The 24883-nt window shown below is 46.0% G+C and overlaps 1 protein-coding gene across 9 annotated transcripts in view; it reads left to right on the plus strand.

The window, feature by feature from the left end:
• Window positions 1-2310: 2310 nt before the first annotated feature.
• The window catches only part of LOC137436658 (E3 ubiquitin-protein ligase pellino homolog 1), a 30732-nt gene continuing 8159 nt past the window's right edge, over window positions 2311-24883 (plus strand). The window contains exons 1-6 of one of the 9 annotated variants that reach the window (XM_068130645.2): window positions 2311-2599; window positions 7301-7432; window positions 11817-11929; window positions 12229-12349; window positions 17071-17169; window positions 17289-17471. In XM_068130645.2, coding sequence (XP_067986746.1) covers window positions 11874-11929; window positions 12229-12349; window positions 17071-17169; window positions 17289-17471 — 459 coding nt within the window. In that variant the 5' untranslated portion in view covers window positions 2311-2599; window positions 7301-7432; window positions 11817-11873. Of the gene's footprint in view, window positions 2600-2826; window positions 2845-3023; window positions 3046-7300; window positions 7433-10060; window positions 10730-11816; window positions 11930-12227; window positions 12350-16285; window positions 17170-17288; window positions 17472-24883 lie in introns of those variants that run through there. The other 8 variants (XM_068130646.2, XM_068130647.2, XM_068130644.2 and 5 more) reach the window with 8 other exon arrangements.

Raw genomic sequence — 24883 nt, forward strand, 5'->3', positions numbered from 1 at the left:
CCATTGACTTCAATGTTAAATTTAATGTATCCCAAACCCCCCATTTTCCCCCTACTCGCAATAAAGCACTTTGGTTATGGCTTCCCTCAGTCTGGGTCGTGTCCATATTTCCTCAGCCTAGGAGACTGGAATACTCTGTATATTGGCTTCTCCAGGATACAACACAGTGTACCAGTACTAGCTCTTCCACGAACCTCGACTATGTATATAAAAAAAGTGCATGCTTTTAATCACCAGTGGCATGGGTTTGGGTTGCCATCTTATTGTCAACAGCTGGCAGCTCTACCTGAGTAGCCTGGTCTTCCACTAGTATCCCTGAAGAGACAGAAGGTCTCAGCGGCATCCAATTTCTGTCGCTTAGTGGAACGTCCAACAACATGTTCATATCTAGCAGAACTTTCTGAAGTTTTTTGAAGCACTCTTGTCCTGTGGCCGTGCCCGTCGGCTCTCCTGCCCCTCACCCCCCCGGGCCCACCTCCCTCACCCCCCCCCCGGGCCCACCTCCCTTTCCCCCCCCCCCCCCAAGAGCTCGCCTGCCCCTTGGGCCAGAAGTTCTCCTATCCTGTGCCTACTGGCTCCTCCCCCACCCCCACCCCGGCCCACCAAAACCCTTCTCATTCCCCCCCCCTCCCCCAGAATTCTCCTGCCCCCCCCCCCGGGCCAGAAACTCTTCTGTCCCACACCCACCGGCTCTCCTGCACCCCCCCGCCCCCCACGGCCCACCTATCCCCTCTCAGTCCCGCTCCCCCCCCCCCACATAGAGCTCTCCTGTCCCACCTAACCCCTCCTCAGCACCCCCCACCCCAACAGAGCTCTCCTGCCCCTCACCCCCCCGGGCCCACCTCCCTCACCCCCCCCGCCCGGGCCCACCTCCCTTCCCCCCCCCGCCCCCAAGAGCTCGCCTGCCCCTTGGGCCAGAAGCTCTCCTATCCTGTGCCTACTGGCTCCTCCCCCACCCCCACCCCGGCCCACCAAAACCCTTCTCATTCCCCCCCCCCCCTCCCCCAGAATTCTCCTGCCCCCCCCCCCCGGGCCAGAAACTCTTCTGTCCCACACCCACCGGCTCTCCTGCACCCCCCCGCCCCCCACGGCCCACCTATCCCCTCTCAGTCCCGCTCCCCCCCCCCCCCACATAGAGCTCTCCTGTCCCACCTAACCCCTCCTCAGCACCCCCCACCCCAACAGAGCTCTCCTGACCCGCGCCCGCCGGCTCTCCTGCCGCCTCCCCCAGCCCACAACCCCTTTTCATCTCCCTCCTCGCCTCACCGGTCGGCTCTCTTGCCCCCCCAACCCCGACGGTTCTCCTACCCCCTTCTCACTTTTCCCCCAACAAATTTTCTGCGCCGCTTTTGGGGTCCCTGCACGTGCCATAAAGCAGGGGAGAGTTTTCATAAAATTTATCCAAACATTTGTTTTTTTACATTTTGTTCTCCCACTCGTGTTGAGCATGGGCACGGGTACCTCGGTAGTTTATCATATTTGCCAGTAAATAGTGAATTTCACTCTCACATCATTTACTCTGTGATCACAGTTCAGCGCTTTCGATATGACATTTGAATGAGATTCCACAAAAACGTGGCAAGGGGAATGTATATCCTCGTCGTGTTATAATAACGGTTTGCAATTTTCATCACAAATGTAATTATTTAAAACATCTGACCATTTACCATTCACAAAATGCAATGAACAGACACGAGTGTCGGGACAGTTTCTTGGTTTCAATGTCTGACCTTTCTGTGTGTGATAGTCACACTCTCCTGCGTCTTCGGACAATCATCGCGTCTGTTTCCCTTGCGTAAGACGACCTGTTAGCACTTTTGTAATACGATAACCAATCCTCCCGATCGGCACGACAAACACGACACAATAAAGCGCAAAAATGCATAATTATAGTATGAAAGAAAAAAGATTTTTAAAAAATCTTTCAAACAATGATGCGGTCAGTCCACGTGTCGTTTCGCTTTGTTTGCTTGTACTCCAAGATGGCGGATCGGAAACACGGTGACGTCACACGCACAACGATCCAACCGGGTGTTCGATTTGCAAAGGTATGCGATCCGCCTATAAAATGTCTCCGAATTATCGATTACGTTTACGTACAGCAACATAACATGTAAATTGCAAATAAAAAGTCTAATGGGAGACCTTGTAGTTTGTACACTGGCTGGTACCACCAGTGTGCCTATGGATGTATATTAACATAAATAACCCATGCACCCACTTCCCTTTCATCGAATCAACCTTGTTGACTCCTCCTACTTCCCTTTCACCGAATCAACCTTGTTGACTCCTCCTACTTCCCCATTCGTCACACCAAGCGTGACTCCTCCCACGTCCAGTCTCTGCCGTTGCGTGTGCGTCTGTCTCTGCCACGACGCCATCACGTTAGGTGGTGATGTTGGTAGCTCGTGACGGATCCAGCGCGTTTGTATGGCGTATTCGGTACGTACAATGAGCGTTCAGTTCGTACAGCGACCGTTCGGTACGTAATGAACTGGCGTTGGCGGTGTATGTTTGGCGGTAACTCGGCGCGCCGGACGGTTCGCCTGGACTCACTCGGGCCGATTCACATTACTTTGGTCACGAGCTTGGGGGACAGGTGAGGGTCCTTCACGATTGTTTGGCGTGTGTATAAGAGGTATAAAAAAGTACGAAGTGTTCTTCCCGTGCAATCAAAGGTAGTGGAAGGTGTAAGCATCGAGTAGAGTATGTTGTGCGGGCCGATGATTGGCTAGTGATTACACGTTTGAGTTCATCCCCATAACCATGATTGGTCGTTTCCATAAAACAATTGGTGCTCATGGCGAAGGGTTCATTTGGTCGCATCGTCTAATACACCCCGAGGTATTGCTCGTATTAATCGTATTAACACCTCCGTACACACGTAGTATTTGGAATTGTAAGGAAACGATAATACTAATAGTAATAAACTGACGTATTATGTCCGGAGCATCAATTCAAAGTACACGTACATCAATTCGACATCGACAAAGAACACGAGTCACCTCTTTCTGCCGAGGGTCAATGACAGTGGATTCGCACATGGTTGGTACCGGCGACATCACTGCGGTCCGAATTCGCATGCTTGGGGTTGGCGGTTGGGCTTGTCCGGACTTGTCCGGGTGCGCCTGGGAACGAGCCCTTGTCCAAGCGCGCTCGCCCGGGTGGGTAGTCCAGGTGGGTGGTTTAACGTGGTTTTGGAGATCAGAGGAAGGTTTTATATGTATTTATGTCGGTGTATACTGATCACAAACCTGCGAGGGTGGACCCTCTTACAAAGGTCTTTTCAAACGTGTGTACCGGCTACCATTTCACACTTCCTTGGGAAATTCTAAAACATATTCCCTACAGAAGAGGAAACTATCTATAGCATAAATACCAACGACTTGGCTTTATTATAAACCATAAATAAACCAGTTATATATGAAATCTATAGCATGACTTGTCTAATTCTGTACCATAAAGAAACCAGTTATAAATGAAATCTATAGCATGACTAGTCCAATTCTATACCATAAATAAACCATTTATATATGAAATCTGTAGCATGACTAGTCCAATTCTATACCATAAATAAGCCAGTTATACATGAAATCTATAGCATGACATGTCTAATTCTGTACCACAAAGAAACCAGTTATATATGAAATCTATAGCATGACTAGTCCAATTATATACCATAAATAAGCCAGTTATACATGACATCTATAGCATGACTAGTCTAATTCTATACCATAAGGAAACCAGTTATATATGAAATCTATAGCGTAACTCGACCAGTTCTTTACCTATAAAGAAACCAGTTATATATGAAATCTATAGCATGACTAGTCCAATTATATACCATAAATAAGCCAGTTATACATGACATCTATAGCATGACTAGTCTAATTATATACCATAAGGAAACCAGTTATATATGAAATCTATAGCGTAACTCGACCAGTTCTTTACCTATAAAGAAACCAGTTATATATGAAATCTATAGCATGACATGTCTAATTCTGTACCACAAAGAAACCAGTTATATATGAAATCTATAGCATGACTAGTCCAATTATATACCATAAATAAGCCAGTTATACATGACATCTATAGCATGACTAGTCTAATTCTATACCATAAGGAAACCAGTTATATATGAAATCTATAGCGTAACTCGACCAGTTCTTTACCTATAAAGAAACCAGTTATATATGAAATCTATAGCATGACTCGTCTAATTTTATACCATAAAGAAACCAGTTATATATGACATCTCAAGCATAACTAGTCTAATTCTATACCATAAAGAAACCAGTTGTGTTTGAAATCTATAGCATGACTATTCACTCGTCCAATTTTAGAGCATACCATAAACTAGAATGACACTCGGTACTCCGCCAGGCTGAACAGTTTATATTTTGTATCCCACTGATGGGCCGGATCTGGATTCGGACCCGAACCAAAATCCAATCGGCTTGTTGTCACCTAACCAACTCATCCACTAATTTTTGTCATAAATCAATCCATAACCTTTTTTTTCTTATCTTTTTTTTATCGTGCAATATAGCGTTTTTTGGGTCTATCACTCAGTGGTGAAGAATCGCTTTAAAATGATCTCATCTGGATCCGGATTCATATATTCACCAAAAGTGAATCAATTCTTCCTCGTCACAACCCAACCTGTCCACCAAGTTTAATGCCCAAATATTCCTGCAGGACGCCCAAGAACTGCCAGCAACCCTCTTCTTGTGAAACTGCCAAAATCAAGACTCTGCTCACCTTCACTCTTTTATTCCTCTTTTTTCCTACCTCTGGAACAAACTCCCACACTCTCTTCAATCCCCCCCCCCCATCTCCCTCCAGGTTTTTAACACAGTTGTTCACCACCATCTGTTATTTTCCCCCATCCAAAACCTTGATCGTTTATACCCCCGTCAATACACCCCAAACCCACCTCTTTCACTGTCCGACTTCATTCCTGAAATTTCTAGTAGTGCCAATTTGTTTTATACCGTGTACCCCCTCTCCCTTCCACGGATCTCCTGATGTCCCTGTTCTCTACTGTTGTGCTTCTGTGCTTTCCTCTCTCTCCCCGCCATCTTTTCTCCCCCTCTCTTTATTGTTTTATGTGTCCGTTTATGTTTTTTTGTGTTTTATGTGGTAATGTGTGTTTAATGTGCTAGCTCTTACATGAGCCTCAATCTTGTATACAAAAAAAGCAATTTTTTTTTTTAACAATTAAAAAAAATACAAATATTAAAAAGAAAAAATGCAAATGCAGCCACAACTTTTTTACATAGCGTGCTATATATCGTTTTTGGCTCTATCACTCAGTGGTGAAGAATCACTTAAATTATCTCATCTGGATCCACATTCACATATTCACCAAAACGGAATAAATTCTTCTTTGTCACAACCACAGCTGTTCACCACCATCTCTTATCTTCCCCCATCCAAAACCTTGATCTTTTCTACCCCCACTAATTCACCCCAGATCCACCTCGTTTGAAATTCCAACTTCTTTCCTGGAAGTCTTGGCAGTGTCCATATGTTTTATACCTCTCCCACCCTTCCCATGCCTCCCCCCCAAAGCCCTCTCCCTCCCACAGTTCTCTCGATGTCTCCATGTCTCTCGGTCCCTGCTCTCAAATGTTGCGTTTGTGTCCTTCCCCCTCTCTCCCCATCTTGTCTACCGCTCCCGATGTTATTTGTTTTGTGTGTCTGTTTGTCTTTCTGTGTGATTAATGTTCGCTCTTTCACGAGCCTCGATCTTGTATACAAAAAAAAAACCAAAAAAAAAAAACCCAACCTGTCCACCACGTTTCATCCAAATCCAGCCACAACTTTTTGTGATATCGTACTATATATTGTTTTTGGCCCTATCTCTCAATGGTGAAGAATCACTTACAAATTGTATTGTCCGGATCTTCACCAAAATCTTATCATTTCACCCTTGTCACATACTCAACCTCTCTAAATCTCGTCCAAATCAGTCCACAACGATATCCTGTTCACAGACACAAACAGACAGGGGTGGAAAAATAACCTCTGCCCACATTCGGTGGTGGCGGTAACAAACTAGGACGGTACTCGTTAGAGCGCATACAATTTTTGGCCCCATATCTCAGTGGTGAAGAATCACTTAAAATGTTTATTATCATATCCAGATTCGGATCTTCACCAAAAATGAATAAATCTTTCCTCGTCGCACACCCAACCTGTCCACCATGTTTCGTCCAAATCCGTCCCTAACTATTTTCGAAATACCGATTATGTATAATATATATATATATATAAAATATAATAATAGGCAGTGTCCATCCGTCCTTCTGTCTGTCTCCTCCATAACTCCAAAACCATGAAACCTAGCGGCCCCAAACTTTGCAGGCATACACCTGGACCTCCAACAGATTGCAATAATGAAAACTGGGTGTTTGGGTGTGTTATAACACCCTTTTTGAAAATGATTAACGAGGTGCTCATAAGAAAAAACCTGAAAAAGCCATACCAATATGGCGGCCCGCCATCTTGGTCAGCCCACTGCCACTCGCTGGGTTCTTAAGCCGCCATTTTGTTTCCGCCCTTCTCAAACGTGCCTTGCCTTGGAAACACGATCGATTTATCATTACATAATTGAAGCATATCATCAAAATCTGGATTCAGATATGAGGATTGGATGCTGTAGAGTGTAGACTAAATAAATGTCCAAATCTGGAATGAAATCTGACAAAATTTACCATATCTAGTGATTTTATAACTGAGTGTATATATTCATTTATTCAAGCAAAGCTGTCATTCTCCTTCTGTGGTTAGTTTTTTTTATTTAACTTAATAATTTTAACTTAATTCATATTTCCATGGGATAGCGTGTCGCTCCACTGTACCTGCGATCTGTTTTAAAAATTCCTCAGCCATTTCAACCAGAAGCAATCGGCTTGCTATCGCTTGCCAAGCCAGCCGTTCCTTATCACCCATTTCGTTGGAGTGCTTGCTGGAGTGCTTAAGCCACTTCGCGAGGGCTCTTAATTAATTAGTCATAAGGCAGGAAAAGTTTGGGTGTGTTATAACACCCTTTTTGAATATGATTAACCACCACTTGGTGAACGCTATTGAGGCTGCTTTCGCAAGCCATGGTGTTGCTGTAGACAGAGCTCCCTTTTTGTTTTTACGTACCCATTTTTTTTATTGACTAATATTTTTGTGCGATATTCTAACCCTCCTCTCCCTCCCCCTCCCTTCTCCCCTACTCCTTCCCTCTCTCTCCTCCCCTCCCCTTCCCCCTCCTCTTCTCCCCCACTCTTCATATTCCCGTCAGGAAGCGACTCATTGTTATCCAGCAATGCCGGGTACTTTTGCAAGTATCTTACTATAATTCACCAAATGTCCGTCCGTCCGTCTGTTCGAAGGTACCGCAAAAACGGCTCAACCGATCGCAACGATATTTTGGGTGGGTATTCCTGGGACCCCTGGGAGTAAAATAGGCTATATTGTTTTTCCAAGTTTTCCAATTTTCCAGTTTTTCCAAACACGATGGAATAATATTTACTGATATGAACAGTGATGTGGCTATTCTTGAAATTCTACGGACCAGGAGAGTAGATCGACTCCTGACGAGCTCTTCCTATAGAAACGTGCGGCTCCGAAGTAACACAGCATCGTGTGCGCAAAGCGACTGAGAAACAGGTGTAGCGGCCACTTCCGTGTTACAGATTCGGCGCGCACTCTTCACACATAAGGCCGAGAAAAATATATTTCCGGGTTCTGGTCAGCGCAAGCATCGATTTTGACCCTACGCGTCAACAAGTTTTTTTTATTTCAAATTTGGTATCGACGTTCGCGCATGGTTCTCCCCTACAAAATTGCGTTTAGTATGTCGAAATCCAACCAGCCGTTCCAAAGATATGAGTAGTTCTGTGTGCCGTGACGTCATGAATCCAATCGGGAAGTTGCATGTGACGTCATCGTCTTAGACACGTGACCCCTTGGGTGGCAAAACATTGCTTCTGCCACCATACGTCATGGCGGCAATTTGAAACTCTTCTCACATATAAATTGCCCCCTACACGATGGTAAAGAGTTGTTGTGCTGTCGGATGTACAGCCCGATTTCATAAGGGATCGGGCTTGTCTGCGTCATTCTACCGTTTTCCGGACGACACAACGCGCTAAAACGGATTCTTGGCTGCCTTGACTGCAGCACTCAGGTGAGAATATGGCTCATGAGGTTGTTACCTTCGCTCGCGAAGCGAAAAGCAGGATTAGGCATTTGGTTACGTACATGTGGAGTCCGCATGGCGTACGTGTGCAGTGTGTGTGGAGTGTGTGTGGCGTACTTGTGGTGTGTGTGGCGTACTTGTGGTGTGTGTGGCGTACTTGTAGTGTGTGTGGCGTACTTGTGGTGTGTGTGGCGTACGTGTGGAGTGTGTGTGGCGTACGTGTGGAGTGTGTGGCATACGTGTGGAGTGTGTATGGCGTACGTGTGGAGTGTGTATGGCGTGTGTGTGGAGTGTGTGTGGCGTACGAGTGGAGTGTGTGTGGCGTACGTGTGGAGTGTGTGTGGGGTACTTGTGGTGTACGTGTGGAGTGTGTGTGGCGTACTTGTGGCATGTGTGTGCCGTACGTGTGGAGTGTATGTGGCGTGTGTGTGGCGTACGTGTGGAGTGTGTGTGGCGGACGTGTGGCGTACTTGTGGAGTGTGTGGCGTGTGTGTGGCGTACATGTGGAGTGTGTGTGGCGTACTTGTGGAGTGTGTGTGGCGTACGTGTGGCGTACATGTGCCGTACTTGCGGCGTACGTGTGGAGTGTGTGGTGTACGTGTGGAGTACTTGTGGCGTACGTGTGGAGTGTGTGTGGCGTACGTGTGGCATACGTGTGGAGTGTGTGTGGCATACGTGTGGAGTGTGTGTGGCATACGTGTGGAGTGTGTGTGGCATACGTGTGGAGTGTGTGTGGCATACGTGTGGAGTGTGTGTGGCGTACGTGTGGCGTACATGTGGCGTACTTGTGGAGTGTGTGTGGAATACGTGTGGCGTACTTGTGGAGTGTGTGTGGCGTACTTGTGGAGTGTGTGTGGCGTACGTGTGGAGTGTGTGTGGAGTGTGTGTGGAGTGTGTGTGTGGTGTACGTGTGGAGTGTGTGTGGCGTACGTGTGGAGTGTGTGTGGCGTACTTGCGGCGTATGTGTAGAGTGCGTGTGGCATACATGTGGCGTACGTGTGGAGTGTGTGTGGCATACGTGTGGCGTACTTGTGGAGTGTGTGTGGCATGCGTGTGGAGTGTGTGTGGCGTACGTGTGCCGTACATGTGCCGTACTTGTGGTGTATTTGCGGCGTACGTGTGGAGTGCGTGTGGCGTACGTGTGGAGTGTGTGTGGCGTACGTGTGGAGTACTTGTGGCGTACGTGTGGAGTGTGTGTGGCGTACATGTGGAGTGCGTGTGGCATATGTGTGGCATACTTGTGGCGTACGTGTGGAGTGTGTGTGGCATACAGGTGGAGTGTGTGTGGCGTACGTGTGGAGTGTGTGTGGCGTACATGTGGCGTAATTGTGGAGTGTGTGTGGAATACGTGTGGCGTACTTGTGGAGTGTGTGTGGCGTACGTGTGGAGTGTGTGTGGCGTACGTGTGGAGTGTGTGGCGCGTACGTCTGGAGTGTGTGTGGCATACTTGCGGCGTATGTGTAGAGTGCGTGTGGCATACGTGTGGCGTATGTGTGGAGTGTGTGTGGCGTACTTGTGGAGTGTGTGTGGCATACGTGTGGAGTGTGTGTGGTGTACATGTGGCGTACGTGTGGAGTGTGTGTGGCATACGTGGGGAGTGTGTGTGGCATACGTGTGGAGTGTGTGTGGCATACATGTGGCGTATGCGTGGCATACATGTGGCGTACGTGTGGAGTGTGTGTGGCGTACTTGTGGAGTGTGTGTGGCGTACTTGTGGAGTGTGTGTGGCGTACTTGTGGAGTGTGTGTGGCGTACTTGTGGAGTGTGTGTGGCGTACTTGTGGAGTGTGTGTGGCGTACTTGTGGAGTGTGTGTGGCGTACTTGTGGAGTGTGTGTGGCGTACTTGTGGAGTGTGTGTGGCGTACGTGTGGAGTGTGTGTGGCGTACGTGTGGAGTGTGTGTGGCGTACGTGTGGAGTGTGTGTGGCGTACGTGTGGAGTGTGTGTGGCGTACGTGTGGAGTGTGTGTGGCGTACGTGTGGAGTGTGTGTGGCGTACGTGTGGAGTGTGTGTGGCATACTTTTCGCGTACATGTGGCGTATGTGTGTAGTGTGTGTGGAGTGTGTGTGGCGTACTTGTGGGTCCACACGGGTCCACAGGCAGATGACACCGCCTCAGTTTCTCGCAATACCGCGAAAACGCCTCAACAGGCAAGCTATGGGCGTAAACTGACAGGTCCGTCTGATCAAACGGCAGCTTTCCCGCCATGTTATTTATGCCACCCAAGATGGCGGCCGGAACCGGTTGCCATGGACGACGCTCACGCGATGGAAGGCCTCTATCGGCTGGATATTGTCATTTATTGAAACGAAGACGTTCTTTGTCGGGTTCGTGTGAAGCAACCAGAAGACATAGAGAGCTGCGGGTGGTCTCGTTCGTTAGGCCTGGATCCTATCTCGTTTGTCATGAAGTTGTAAGTGTCTGTAATAATCTGGTGGACTGGGAGAAGAGATCGTGGGAGACCATCGGCCTGTGAGACCACTTGCGCATGCGCAGTGTTGACGCGATCGACGCATTGGAATGTTTAACGGTACGGCGAGGCGATCTCGAGAAGGAAATGGCAATCTATGATATGCTTGAAGAACTTAATGATTTTCAGAATAAATACATTTTAAAATAACTTAAGCTTGTGTTCATTATTTACAAAAAGGCCGACCTGTCCCATTGGCTGTCTTTAATTTCTCTCTGGATGGCGCCACGGCAGATGAGGAGGACGGCAAGGCATGAGGACACAAAAAAAACCTCTATATGTGCAATCCATGCTTTTCAAAAAAGAAAAAGAAAAAAAAAACCCCCATCGCCACATCAATTCTGGAACTTTGGTCTGACCAGAGACCAGCAATATATTTTTTTTGGCCTAAACGTGCGACTGAGAAAGACGTGTAGCGGCCGCTTCCGTGTTACATATTCGGCGTGCACTCTTCACACATAAACGTGCGACTGAGAAAGACTTGTTGCGGCCGCTTCCATTTTGCAGAATTCAATCTTTTTTCAAAATGGGCACCATGTACTGTTTAGATTTTGATGATTTGTGTGTGATATGATTCAATGGATGTTTATATGAATCGTTTAAAATAAAAAAAGCCTTCTGATATTTTGCCTTTTCATTTGGGCCTCCCAATTGAAGCCCCGCCCATAGGGCGGGTACCGTTGCTAGTAGATATAAATATAGTTTTTAGCCTTATCGCTCAATGGTGTGAAGAGTCGGTCTGAAAAACCTTTCGGGTCCGGACCTTCACCAACATCAGATCCATTCCCTCCTTGTCACACACCCAACCTGTCCACCAAATTTCATCCGAATCCATCCACAACATTTTGAGATATCCTGCCCACAGACGGACAGGGGTGAAAACATGACCTCCGTCCACCTTCGGTGGCGGAGGTACCGTCCACCTTCGGTGGCGGAGGTAACCAGTTCTATTGCAAACCAAAAATAAACCAGTTTTCTCGGAAAACTCTGAAAACATCTGAAAATCATAGACTAAAACGGCTGGCGTGATCTCCACCAAATGTTGCATACGTTTTGGTAGTACCTAAGGTGAAGGCATAGTGACATTGATGCAAGTGCCGGCATAATCCTACCTAACTTTCTATATCTGAACTTTATTTGTCCTTAGGATTGAAAGCCGTTAGCTCTTCCTGCAGCCTCTGTGACGCACTTCCAACCATAATCGATGAGTCATGCAGGTGGTGATGAGCGGTTGAAGTATGGAGAGCTCCTTGTGATTGGGTGGGTCTCACAAGTGAATCTAATAACTGTCTTGCAATGTGGGATGGATAAAAGGAGAGGAGGAAGTTGCTGACAGGAATCCAAAGTGTTTGTTGTGAGATGGACATTGTGGGTTATGTACGACGAATAGAACATTGAAGTGATTAGCAAATTAATTGCGAATGAATAAAATAGGTGGGAAATGGTAAAACATGGGCAAACATATAGTGGTTTTGAGAGAATGTTAGAAGAGGAAAGAATTGAATTTTGGAATATACAGGTGATGATGACTGCCCAGTCGGATGTGTTTGGTGACGCAGGTATAATGGTTCGCTGCCAGGGGGAAACCGAGGCCGACAGCGGAGTCGTATGCCGTTGTTCCGCCGTCCAACGGCCAACGGTGTTAAACCGAGTCTGGGCGGTCAGGCTTGGCAACAGGAGGTATACTCATCACCTAAATAGCAACAATTAGACCCCTTGACAATGAAAGGCAAGCTAATAGCAAATTAGGTTTCCACCTTGCATCTTCATATTTTGAAAATGCACCTTTATTTATCAGATAATACAAATTATTGTCCACAATTGGCTGTTTGGTAGCCATTTGCAGACCCACCAATCATCTACTCAGTCCATGCCTAACCTCCAGTGGTGTTTGTCTGAAGCAATCTCTTTCCCTTTTTTATTTTGGTTGAACGGGATTCTTGCTCATGACTTTCAACGTTGCATGAGGTATCCATGGTAATCAGATGATGAAATAACACAGCCCTGTGGTGTGGCTACTTTTTGGCAAATTAACACACCGTGTTATTTTGATGTACAGTATCTAAAAAATAGTAAATACCTGGGACAGAATAGGAATACGGATCTTCAATGACATGTGCATTAAATGGATTGGAAAAAGTGAAAACGTAGTATATCTGTCTCTGTCTTGCCCATTGCTTTTGTGATGTCACCAGGTACAGGTGATAACTGTTTACTGGTCTGTTACCTCCTGCATACATCCGACAATTATGTAGATGAGATGAGGGAACTAGGATAAATTGTAGAAAATAAGTGCAATTCCACCTTTATAATAATAAAAGCTGTATACAAGTGACCTTGTTTGAATTTGTTGGTAGGAATGTCATATACAATCAAGTGTAGTGTAAAAATAACAATAATAAAAGAGCGAACAGTACTTTACAAAATAAATTTGTACAATAGTTGGCAGTGCAATATAAATTTGACCAAATGGCATAAGGTGTTCAACAAGTTTAAATGTTTAACAAGTGTGAAGAAGAAGACCACTCCTTTTGCATCTTCCGATGCATAGGGGTGCCACAGCAGTTTTTCCTCGGCTATTGGACGCAGTCCTGGATGGACCGTCACTTGGACGCAGGATAATTGAATGGTTCATTCTTCCCAATAAGCCGGTATTCATTTTGCCGACCTCGGAAGGATGACAGGCTGAGTCAACCCCACCTGGTGCTGATTCAATGGCAAAACAAGAGCTTGAACTCAAGACCCCGAGATCTCAAGCTAGCCACTTTAACTGTTAAGCCAACACCAGGATTTAATAAGTGTGAACAGCCCTATAAAAAGTGAGATCCTTGAGGATCAGTGAGATTTTTACCTGAATTACAAAGTATGCTGGATTTATTTTATATACAAGATTGAGGATCATGGAAGAATGAGGTAAGAGAGGGTAAAAAGGCAAATAAGCTGACAGTGAGGCAACAGTTGGACATAGTAATCACAGGAATGAACTAGAAAGAGCGATCAGAGATTGTAGACCTTCACCGGGACTTGCTTTGTCTGGTTTTATAGTATCGTACGTATTTTATAGACTTACTCGCATTCTAATTATACTTACGGTACTTTTATAGAGGAACTCACTTGGCAAAAGATAACGTGTAAAAACTGTGGCTTATGTTGGTACATTATTTGCAGACGAGCAAAAAACGGACCATCTCTTGACAAGGGTAATGGAGAGTTGATGAAAGGGAGAAGTGGGGAAGAAACCCAGTAATCAACAAGTAAGAGTGTTAGGTTACATTGGGTTAATGTACGTAAAAGAGGATTGCAGGTAGGGATGGGAGATGAGATGGGAGTGCACTGCCTGCTGCAAGGCTTGGAGGGAAGAGTCTGATTGACCAGCTGCGGAAAGGATGGTTACAAAAAGGAAAAAGGAAAGGATGGCCACAAACGGGAGAAAACAGGAATAAAAGATGTTCGTGGACGGTGTGCCTAGATTTGAGGAGTTTAACTCGGATAGGGTGACTAGAACAAGGCGTGCATCAGGGAGTTGCTAGAGAGTGTTGGAGGGCTGAGAGGGCAGAATGGTCTCGACCGGAAAAGACGACGCCATCAATCTGTCTGAAATGTGAGAACAATAGGCCTTGTGCTTCGGCCTCATCGAAGGAGATGCTAATATTAAGAGCCTTCAATTTCACAGAAACTAGGAGAGACCATTGTGATGCCGCAGCTGTGAGTAGTTCTGATTATTATTATTTATTTTTTGCCATTTGAGGCTGGCTTTGGAGGTTAACTTTGCGACATGCTCAGCCCACTTTGCGACATGTCATGGCTAATGGATCAAGACTGAAGTTCTAGAGACTGAACCTCTTTCAGTTGCTGAACATGGAAATAGATAGACGAGTTCACTTGATAAATCGTTCTGGAGCAACAGGGTAAGATTGAGATTTTCCAAGATTTAAAGGCATGTATCATTTATCAGACCAGCATCTAATCAATTCCAAATCAGCAGAGAATGCCCCTGCTCCTGTTTGCTTGTCATTGGGATAAGGTACGACACAGCAGAATGTGAGTCATCTGCAAAGAAGAAGAGGATTTTCCTGTGCCTCAGATGTGGTTTGTGGAGGCTGGAGCAATACTCAGCCCAAGACACTATCTTGGGGAATTTCAGCCTCCACTAGGAGAGGAGAGGAGAGGAACCAAAAGGGTTCCATTGATATCCACACATTGAAGCACAAGCGGAAGAAGTCTGAAAGCCAGATATGAAAGCGACATTGTATTCTTCAGGCATCGATTTTGACAAGCAGATCATTATGCCAGAATGTTTACTGTCCGATGTCCGAGATATGTCCAGGGTGACTTCTGACCTATTTAAGATTTAGGGCCTCAGCCAATGGCTGAGAGAGGGGAAGTAGCATCTCGGGTTGAGTAGATAGGACAGAATCCATACTGATGGTGGGAGATCAGGTTATTTGAAAACAGGAAAGACTTGATGCCGGCAATAGTGATTGTTGTCAGACTTTGTTTACAAAGGTAGTAAGCTTACTGGCCTGTAGTTGCGAGGGTGTGTTTGCACCATTCTTCTGGACAGGTGTGATGTTTGCTGACTTCCAATAATATGTTATGCAGACAAAGAGGAAGGATAGGCTGAAGCGTGCAGTATTGGAAGAACCAACCTATAAGCTGGTTGCACCCAACCTGCAGCTTGACTTCCACTAAACTTGATGCTTCTCAGGTCCGGAGATAGTGTCCTTAGACCAATTGGTAATTTTGCTTGTCATGCATCCAGCAATGACGATGACTTACTTGTTCAGGGTAACCATGATCAAGCAGAATGGCTTTGATGCGTTCTATTTCCGCAGCAAGCTGCACGGTGAGCAGGTGGCCAGGGCTCGATTCGCAAGTGTTGATAAGGGTGATATTGCAGCATGTGGGACTAAATGAGTCCCACTTTGTGTACTACTGCAGAGAAACAACCCGTTTTCCTTACCTTCGCCATCCGGGTGCTATATTTTTGAAGTGATTCTTCAGCATTGAGAGATAGGGCCAAAAGCAATTATACAGTGTAGCGTGATATCTCAAAAAATTGTGGATGGATTCAGACGAAACCTGTTGGATGGTTTGGGAGTCTGACAAGGACAAATTGATTCGATTTTGCTGAGGATGCGAATACGGTTCCAGATACGATAATTTTTAAAGCGATTCTTCACCATTGAGAGATGGGGTGAAAAACGATGTATACACAATATTTCAAAATTTATGAATGGGTTTTGATAGAACTTGATGGATGAGTTGGTTAGGTGACGAGAACAAGCCGATTCGATTCTGGTTCCGTTCCTAATCCAGATCTGAATCGTATCAGTGGGATACAAAACGTAAACTGTTCAGCCTGGCAGAGGTGTGCACTCTACCGAGTGCCGTTCTAGTTTATTTATATCTTCATCCAATTAGAAGGATTCTAGAAAGAAAAAAGTGCAATTCCCTCCTTTTGTTTTGAGAGTTGTGTATTCTTTTGAGAGTGCGTTACAATTGATGTTGCAACATTCCTTGTTCAATGATTGAAACATGGTCCTGAAGAGAACTTTGTTTGATCAACCGTTCATCTTTTGGCCTGTCATATTTCATCAATGTCTTCTTGTGCAGGATGTGGTCAAGCTTTACAACGGATCGAGTTTATCCCGTGGTGCTTCCAGCTACTCGTGTTGTAAAGCATATAATCAAAGATCGACGGAGCATGGTTCTCCTCTTTGGGTTGGATCTCCTGTACATCAGTTGTCACGTGTCAGAACTCAAGTCTCTCTGTATTGTTGGCATTTAATGTGAGAAAATGATGTCATACTTCCATTATCTTCATCTCGAAGCAGCACCGAGCCTTTCAGGTATTTTGCTGTTCAAACTTCCATGGTCGACCCAAAATGTCATCCCGCACTCTCCTCACCTCTTCCACCAGTTTTGGATTACTTTCCTCCTTATTATCCTTACCTCTTTCAGGATAAATGAACTTGCTGCAGTGACCTTGGCAATAGTAAGCTGGCTCATCAAAATGCATCAATTTCCATCAATCACCTTGGTTCACTTTTACCATCATCCAATTATATCATAAGAGTTATCTGAGATAAATACGACTCCTTGTGAACAAAAATCAAACTTCCCTCTACAGATTGCATTTGTGGTTAATGCCATGTGAGTCAAATGTTTAAAATAGAGTTGGATAGTAAGATGCAACAATCATGTGGTGTTTTGCAATTCCTTTTTAAATGACTTGTCCAAGAAGCATCTCGTAAGAATATGGCAAACTTGCAAACTGAAATACCCAGTTTCTGTTCTTGATGTCGGTGAAGGCAACGCTCAACTCGTGAATGGGAATATTAAGTGCATTGAGGAAAATGAGGCTGCCGATTGATTTTGTGCCGAACCCTGGGCCTCAGGATTCCAGTCAAAGTGGACACAGTGTGTCCTTTGGTGTGCCCGGGCACCATCCTCTGGTCATCAACTACGTCCAAGATGATACAACGGATATGTTCCAGGTAACAGCTTGTGCATTGGTGCTTTTACTTTAACTATCACTTCTCCCCCTTTGTATGTTTGTCCTGGATTTCATTTTGGCATGTACATCTCGTTACACCGTGATCTCTCGTTTCACCAGGTGGGTCGGTCTCCTGAGGCTCCTATAGACATGGTGGTTTCCGGACGCCGACAAGGTGACGAACTTGGTGGTGTATGCACAGTTTCGCGCTTTGCGTGCCGGTTGATCTGTCAGCGAAACCCACCACATCGTGCCCGTCTCTATGCTGCTGGCTTCGACACCAGCAACTCTATTTTTCTTGGGGTAGGCATTCTCAGAATCCCCCTCACCCCCACATTGCTTGTTTTTTTTTTTTTTTGTATACTGAATCGAGGCTCGTGAAAGAGCTGACATTTACTTCACAAACAAATCAACCAGACAAACAAAATATATAAAAAGAGGGAGCGGAAGACAAGATGGGGAGAGAAGGGTAAGCACACAAACACTTGAGAGCACACAACATTTGAGAGCAGGGAGATGTGTGGGAGGGAGAGGGCTTGGGGGGAGGAGGTGTGGGAAGGGGGGGGGGGGGGTTGGAGAAGTATAAAACACAAGGACACCAAGGACTTCCAGGACAGAAGTTGGTATTTCAAAAAAGTGGAATTGGGGTGAAATTAGTGGGGGTAGAAAAGATCAAGGTTTTGGATGGGGGAAGATAAGAGATGGTGGTGAACAGCTGTTTTAAAGACCTGGATGGTGGAGTGGGATTGAAGAGAGTGAGGGAGTTTGTTCCAGAGGCGGGAGAAAAGAGGAATGAAGGAGTGAAGGTGAGCAGAGAGTCTTGATTTTGGCAGTTTAACCATAAGAGGGTTGCAGGCAGATCTTGTGCGACCTCTAGGAATATTTGCGGGACAGAGCCCAGAGAGAGCTGGGGGGGCAAGGCCAGAGAGGAGTCGGTAGAAGACGGAAAGACCACCAACCTGCCTGCGGTGAGTGAGTGAGAGGCCCTTGGAGTTAGCTTCATCGCGGGAGATTCCAATGATTCTGAATGCTTTGGTTTCAACAGCGTGAAGACGAGCTAGGTGTGAGGCAGGAGCACCAGCCCAGAGGGGAGAGCAGTATTCCATTGAGCTGCGGATGAAAGCCTTGTATGTGGTGAGGAGCTCAGGTGTGCCAAGGAAGGACTTCGCACGACGGAGGATGCCCAGTCGGCGACTGGCTTTGGAGGCCAGATTTGAAATGTGGTTTTCCCAGGAAAGATCATGGCAGATAGTGAGACCCAAAAGCTTGAGTGACAGAACTTCTTGGAGAGGATTATTCAGAAAGTGGATGGGAGGATTGTCCAGTCGGTCTTTTTGGAGAGACATCGTAAGAGTGTGAGATTTGTCAGGATTGAAAGACATGTTCCACTTGTTTGCCCAGCCTGTGATTTTGTCCAGGTCTGCAGAGAGTGAGGAGGCTGCAGACTGCTGATCTGAGGGATGAAGAATGGAGCGACAGAGAGTAGAGTCATCAGCAAAGAGATAGAGAGGATTTTCAAGAGAGTCAGAGAGATCATTGATGAAGACCAGAAAAAGCACAGGGCCCAGAACACTGCCTTGGGGAACTCCAGCCTGAACAGGAAGAGGAGATGAGAGAAACCCATTCAGGGCCACACGTTGACTACGACTAGAGAGGAAGTCCGCCAGCCATGCGTGGAGATTTCCATGGATACCAAAAGAGGAGAGTTTGGTGAGCAGAGCAGGGTGCCAGACCATATCGAAGGCACGTGATATGTCAAGGGAGACAGCTCTAATTTCCTGTTTGGCATTGAGGACCTCCATCCATTGTTGAGAAAGCAGAAGCAGCATGTCCAGAGTAGAGTGACCAGGTCTGAAACCAAATTGATGATCGGAGATCAAGCCATTGTCGAAGAGGAAAGGTTTCATATTTGAAGCAATGATGGATTCCATGACTTTGCTGATAATTGGGAGAAGGCTGATTGGTCTGTAGTTGCTGGGATCTGTTTTTGCACCTTTTTTGCACAAAGCGGTGATGTTGGCAGATTTCCAAGCAGATGGCAGATGACTTTGAGCAAAAGAGAGGGAGAAGAGAACAGAGAGAGGGAGTGAAAGAGTGGAAGAACAGGATTTTAGGACCCGTGGGCTGATGCCGTCAGGTCCAGTTGCAGAATCAGAGTCGAGGGTTGACAGAAACTTTTCCACCTTGTCAGGAGGAAAGGACACAGAGTCCAGGAGCAGCTGGGTACGACTGGGTACGGTGGGTACAGAGAGGGATGGGTTTGGGACACAAGATTTAGAGGCAAACACAGAGTTGAGGCATTCAGCTTTTTCACGTGCGGGGTCAGCCGTGTGGCCGTTTGAGGTGAGTGAGGGGATGGAGGGGGAACAAACACCAGAAACAGATTTGACCAGATGCCACCAGGATTTGGAAGAGGGAGACAGTTAATAGAGTTCTGTCCTGAGAATGGAGAGATGTTGTTTCCTGGCTCTCCTGAGGGTGGACACACACTTGTTTCGGGCTTTGTGAAAGGAAATGAGATTTCCTTCCATTGGATTTGCTTTCTTGTAGACGAAAGCAAGTTGTTTCTGGGCAATAGCCTCACCACAAGATTCCGTGTACCATGGACGGGAGGAGGGGTATGACAACTGAAGACGAGATGGGATAAATCTGTGCATGAGAGAGAGCAATTTACTTTGGAAGAAATCCCAGGATGAGTTGATGTCAGAGGCGGTAGAGATGGGAGACCAGTCCAGATGATTGATGGCTGCTTGAAGACCGTGCCAGTTGGCCTGAGTGAAATGCCAGACTCGTCGACGCTGAGAATGGTCAGAGAGATGTCCACTTTAACAAGCACATGATCAGATGAGCCGATTGGAGCAGAAGAAGTTAGTCAAAACCAAGTCTATATGAGAAGATGCTCTGTTGACTGAGATCCGGGTCGGGAAATTGACAGATTGCGTCAGTCCCAGTGAGTCACAGAAGTCCTTTGCTGAAGAGCCATGGCTGGTGAGAGAGGTACCCACACCCAGCCAACTGGCATTGTGACAATTGAAATCACCACATATGAGGAAGAGAGAGTTGGGATGGGTAGATAGAAGTTGGTCCATATTATCAGACAGCGAGATGTAGATGGAGTCATCACTGTTTGGTGGACGGTACAACACACATATGAACAAAAGGTGGGAGCGAAGGGGAAGCCGTAGCCAAAGGTATTCCTGGGGGTGAGGTGGAGAGAGGGCAGTGCAGGGCGAGTGAGGAAGAGAGTTTTTTTTATAAAGATAGCAACCCCCCCTCCAGGACGAGGCTCAGGTCTATCATACCGGAGGAGGGAGTAACCTGGGAGAGATACCAAGGAATCAGAGACATCATGAAGGAGGAAAGTTTCTGTTAAGCAGATCACATCTGGTTTGTCAGAAGCAACCTGTATTGAGAGATCAGTCAAGTTTGAGCGAAGGCCCCGGATGTTTGAGGTCCATACCGTTAATGAAGAGGAAGGGGGAGCATCGGATACAGAACAGGGGGGGGGAGTGGTCGGGTAAGATGTGGAAGAGGAGGAAGAGGTAGGGAGAGCTGTTGAAGGTGTGTCAGAGATTTCAGAATAGCTTGGAGAAAGGGAAGAATGGGGCGGACAAAAGGTTTGATGGTGATTGGGTGAGGCGCAGTGAGGTGTTATTTGAGGAGGGGGAAGAGTGAGGCAGAAGGTTGAGGGAGATGAAGGTGAAAGTTGGAAGGGGGAAGAAGCGGGGAGGACGCTTTGAGGAGGAGGGGTGAGAGGGGAGGGGAGGAGTGAGGGAGAGTCTTGGAGGGGAGGGGTGTGGGGGGAGTTTAGGAGGGAAGGGGCAAGGGGGGAGATCTGAAAGGGATGGGTGATGGGGAAGATTTGGAGGGGAGAGGCAAGGGGGAAGATTTGAAAGAGATGGGTGATGGGGATGATTTGGAGGGAGGGGCAAGGGGGTAGATTTAGAGGGGAGGGGTGATGGGGAAGTTTTGGAGGGGAGGGGTGATGGGGAAGTTTTGGAGGGAAGGGGTGATGGGGAAGATTTGGAGGGGAGGGGCAAGGGGGAAGATTTGAAAGGGATGGGTGATGGGGAAGATTTGGAGGGGAGGGGTGATGGGGAAGTTTTGGAGGGGAGGGGTGATGGGGAAGTTTTGGAGGGGAGGGGTGATGGGGAAGTTTTGGAGGGAAGGGGTGATGGGGAAGATTTGGAGGGGAGGGGCAAGGGGGAATATTTGAAAGAGATGGGTGATGGGGAAGATTTGGAGGGGAGGGGCAAGGGGGTGGATTTGGAGGGGAGGGGTGATGGGGAAGTTTTGAAGGGGAGGGGTGATGGGGAAGTTTTTGAGGGAAGGGGTGATGGGGAAGATTTGGAGGGGAGGGGTGAGATTGGATTTTGAAAAATGTACGATTAATGGGAAACGAACATTTATTGCAAAATGAGTTTCTTGAGACCTTCGAGTCAAAAATACGTTTGAGGACGCTGAAGGATGGGTGGAGTTCTGGAGAGTTTAGGGAATGTATGAAAGAGGCACTGTAACTGTGAGAGATGGAAAAAAAATTTGGAATTAATAGATTTGGTGAGCAAGTCGAAAGCATCCTTTTATAGAAGAAGAAGAAAAAGGTGTTATAGTATATGACAGAATACAGTTCTTCAGGGGACAGTTGAAACATTTTTTAATGACGTGAACACGTGATCACGAACAACGTGGTCGAAGAACGAACGAACAAATAAGAACGAACAACGGATAAGAACAGAGAAGGGAATATTTTTTTATTTTTTTTTTATTTTTTATTTTTTTGAGTTGAGATGAAAACAGAGACAGAGACCGAACGTGAATGTGAAAAATAGAGACCGAAAGTAATTGCAAGTGCAATTGAAAACCGCTGAGACAGAAACAAAGCCTCAAGCCAAGGTCAGGCACGGTAGCCTACTAGTACGACACTAGGCCTCAGAATACGCGACACGAACTAACCGACGATTCTGTACAGAGGTATGAAAAACCAACACCAAGAATACTATTAAAGACACACCAATAGCTACACACACCGAAAGAAAGATACAGTTTCGACAAAAACACAATTGTGAAAAGTTACTTAACTTCGAAAGCGTGCACGCATGGACAGCTTTGAAGAGACGTGACCTCCAATCTTGCGCATCAATTTTGTTATCTCATAATTTCTTTAGTATTTTTGCTTCTTTTTGTAGACGATCAAAACAAATAGAGGAGCGAGGTGACAGACAATAAAAAGGTAATGAACTGACATCGGGCCATAGCTTGAGACGAGCAAAGGCATGAACCAATGGGAAAAGACGAGATGGAGGATGGGATGAAACACAGTAACCGAGTACAAGGTTGGGTTAATGGGTGTAGAAAAGATTATTGGTAGAGATAGTGCACTGCCTGCTTGAAGCTGTGGATGGAAGAATGGAATTGAACAGCATCTCAGTGGGACCATGACTGGGAGAAAAGAGGAACAAGAGTTTGGGTGTGCAGTAAACCTGGATTGGAAGGTTTAACCAAGTGGGGTGACTGGAAGAAACATACATGTACAACTTAAGGGAGTTGGGGATTGTCAGAGAGCTGAGATGACACAGGCAGCTGAACTGAACCAAAGGATATGTGGTTAAAGCCCTTCCTCCCCCCCCTCCCCCCCCCAAAAAAAATAAAAACATGCCACCTGTGATATGAGAGCAACAGACCTGTGCTTCAGCTATACATCACACAAATTGATAATGTTGAGAACCTTAGATTCCACAGATTTCTGGAGACAGATGTAATGCTGGGGTGCTATCCCATAGGGGAGAGCAGTACTCCATTGACCTATGGACAAAGGCCTTCCTTGTAGGCTGAGTAGTTCTGATTTTTCATGGAAAGATGAGGATGCCCAGCCATGTTCCATTTATCAAACCGGTATTTATTGCAGACTTGTATGCCAATGGTAGTGAGCTTGGCAAGCAGAACATCATTCCAGACTATGTCGAATGCCGGAGTAGGGAGTACAACCATTGCTGAGGGAGGAGCAACAATGATGCATTCCATTACTTTGCTTGTAATTGGAAGTACATTTACTTGTTGTAGTCGAGTTTCTCTGTTTTTGCACCTTACTTTTGGATGGGAGTGCCATTTGCTGACTTTCTGGCATGGGGTGGGGGGGATGGGGAGGGTAAGGACTAGTTGTACAGCCTGAAGAGCACAGGTAGAGCAGGAATCAAAAGCAGTAGAGCAGGACTTGACAACATGGGCACTGATGCCATTGGGGTTGAGGCTGGACAGAACTTTCTTTACCTTCATAGGTGAGGACACAAGTCCAGTAAGCAGTGGGTTTCAGTGGGTAAGGTAGGGATGTAGCAGGATGGGTTGGCAACATGACATTTGGAGGTGAATACCCATTTGAGACATTCTGTTGTCTCTCGAGCAGAGTTCTAAGGTGATGCTGTTTTGGTTGACGGAGGCGATGGAGCTTGAACATACACCAGAGATGGACTTGACATGGCACCACCAGGACTTTGATATAAAGGATTGATTGGAGAGTTCAGTCCAGAGATTCGCAAGATTATTTTCTTGTTTGTCTAATGTTTGTCACCTGTGAGCTTTACAGGTTGACCTAAATTTGTCCTCAGTCGTGTTGTGTTTCCATGAAGAGAAAGCAAGGTGCTTGCCCATAACAGCCTCACCACCGGATTCAGTGCACCAACGTCGAGGATGGATACGATAGCTACAGATGAAATGGGATAAACGTTTGTAAGAAACTTGGGCAATCTTTGGTTGCTTGAATTGCATCTTTATTAATGTCCAATTTATAGCGAAAGAATGAGTTTCATTCGAAATTATCTGGAGTAATTGTGTGGACTAGCATCACATTTAGACCAGACCAGGCAGGAAACTGAAAAGGAAACTAAACTTGAATTTTGAAAACGAAGTTGGATTCGATCATTATCAATTTTTTCGACTTTGCATTTAAAACACCTGTTCAACTGGAATGACACTTGGTAGAGCACGTACCTCCGCCAGGTTGAACAGTTTACGATGTGTAGCCTTCTGATAGGCCGGATCTGCATGTGGACGTTCACCATTGATTAAACAGGTTTTATTTCCTTGAATCAATTTGTCCTTCTCACACACCCAACCTGTCCACTAAGTTTCGTCCGAATACATCCAAAACTTTTTGAGATATTGAGCTATATCTAGTTTTTGGCCATATCACTCAATGGCGAAGAATAATTTAAAAAATTATAGTATCCGGATCTTCACAAAATCTAATCAATTCGCCCTTGTCACAAACACAACTTGTCCATTAAATACCGTCCTTATTCGTCCATAACTTTGAGATATTCTCCTCACGGACAAACCGACAAACAAACGGGTGAAACATAACCTCCGTCCACCTTTGGTGGTAGCGGTAAAGGTTAATCATGAAATGTTAAGTAGTAAATGCAAATAAGAATTTCTCAGGATTTGATGTGGAGGCTGCCACTTCCTGCCTTTGCGGCCATGAATCGATGATGAAACTGGTCATGTTTTCCCCCAGCCAATCAAGGACCTACAAAGCCAACATGGCTGCCTCCCCACAAGTTACTGGGAAATTCGTCAAGTTTCATTTATTGCTTCATGGTGCATTTTTGCATGACCCAGGATGTGAAGTGAGAAATTCCATCATGACCAGATGAAGTGATTCTCAGTTTATCAAATTCAACCTCTAATTTCCCTTTCAAGTGGAACCCTACCGATGATTA

The sequence above is a fragment of the Myxine glutinosa genome, chromosome 11 (genome assembly GCF_964187855.1).
Source record: "Myxine glutinosa chromosome 11, kmMyxGlut1.1, whole genome shotgun sequence".
Lineage (NCBI taxonomy): Eukaryota > Metazoa > Chordata > Myxini > Myxiniformes > Myxinidae > Myxine > Myxine glutinosa.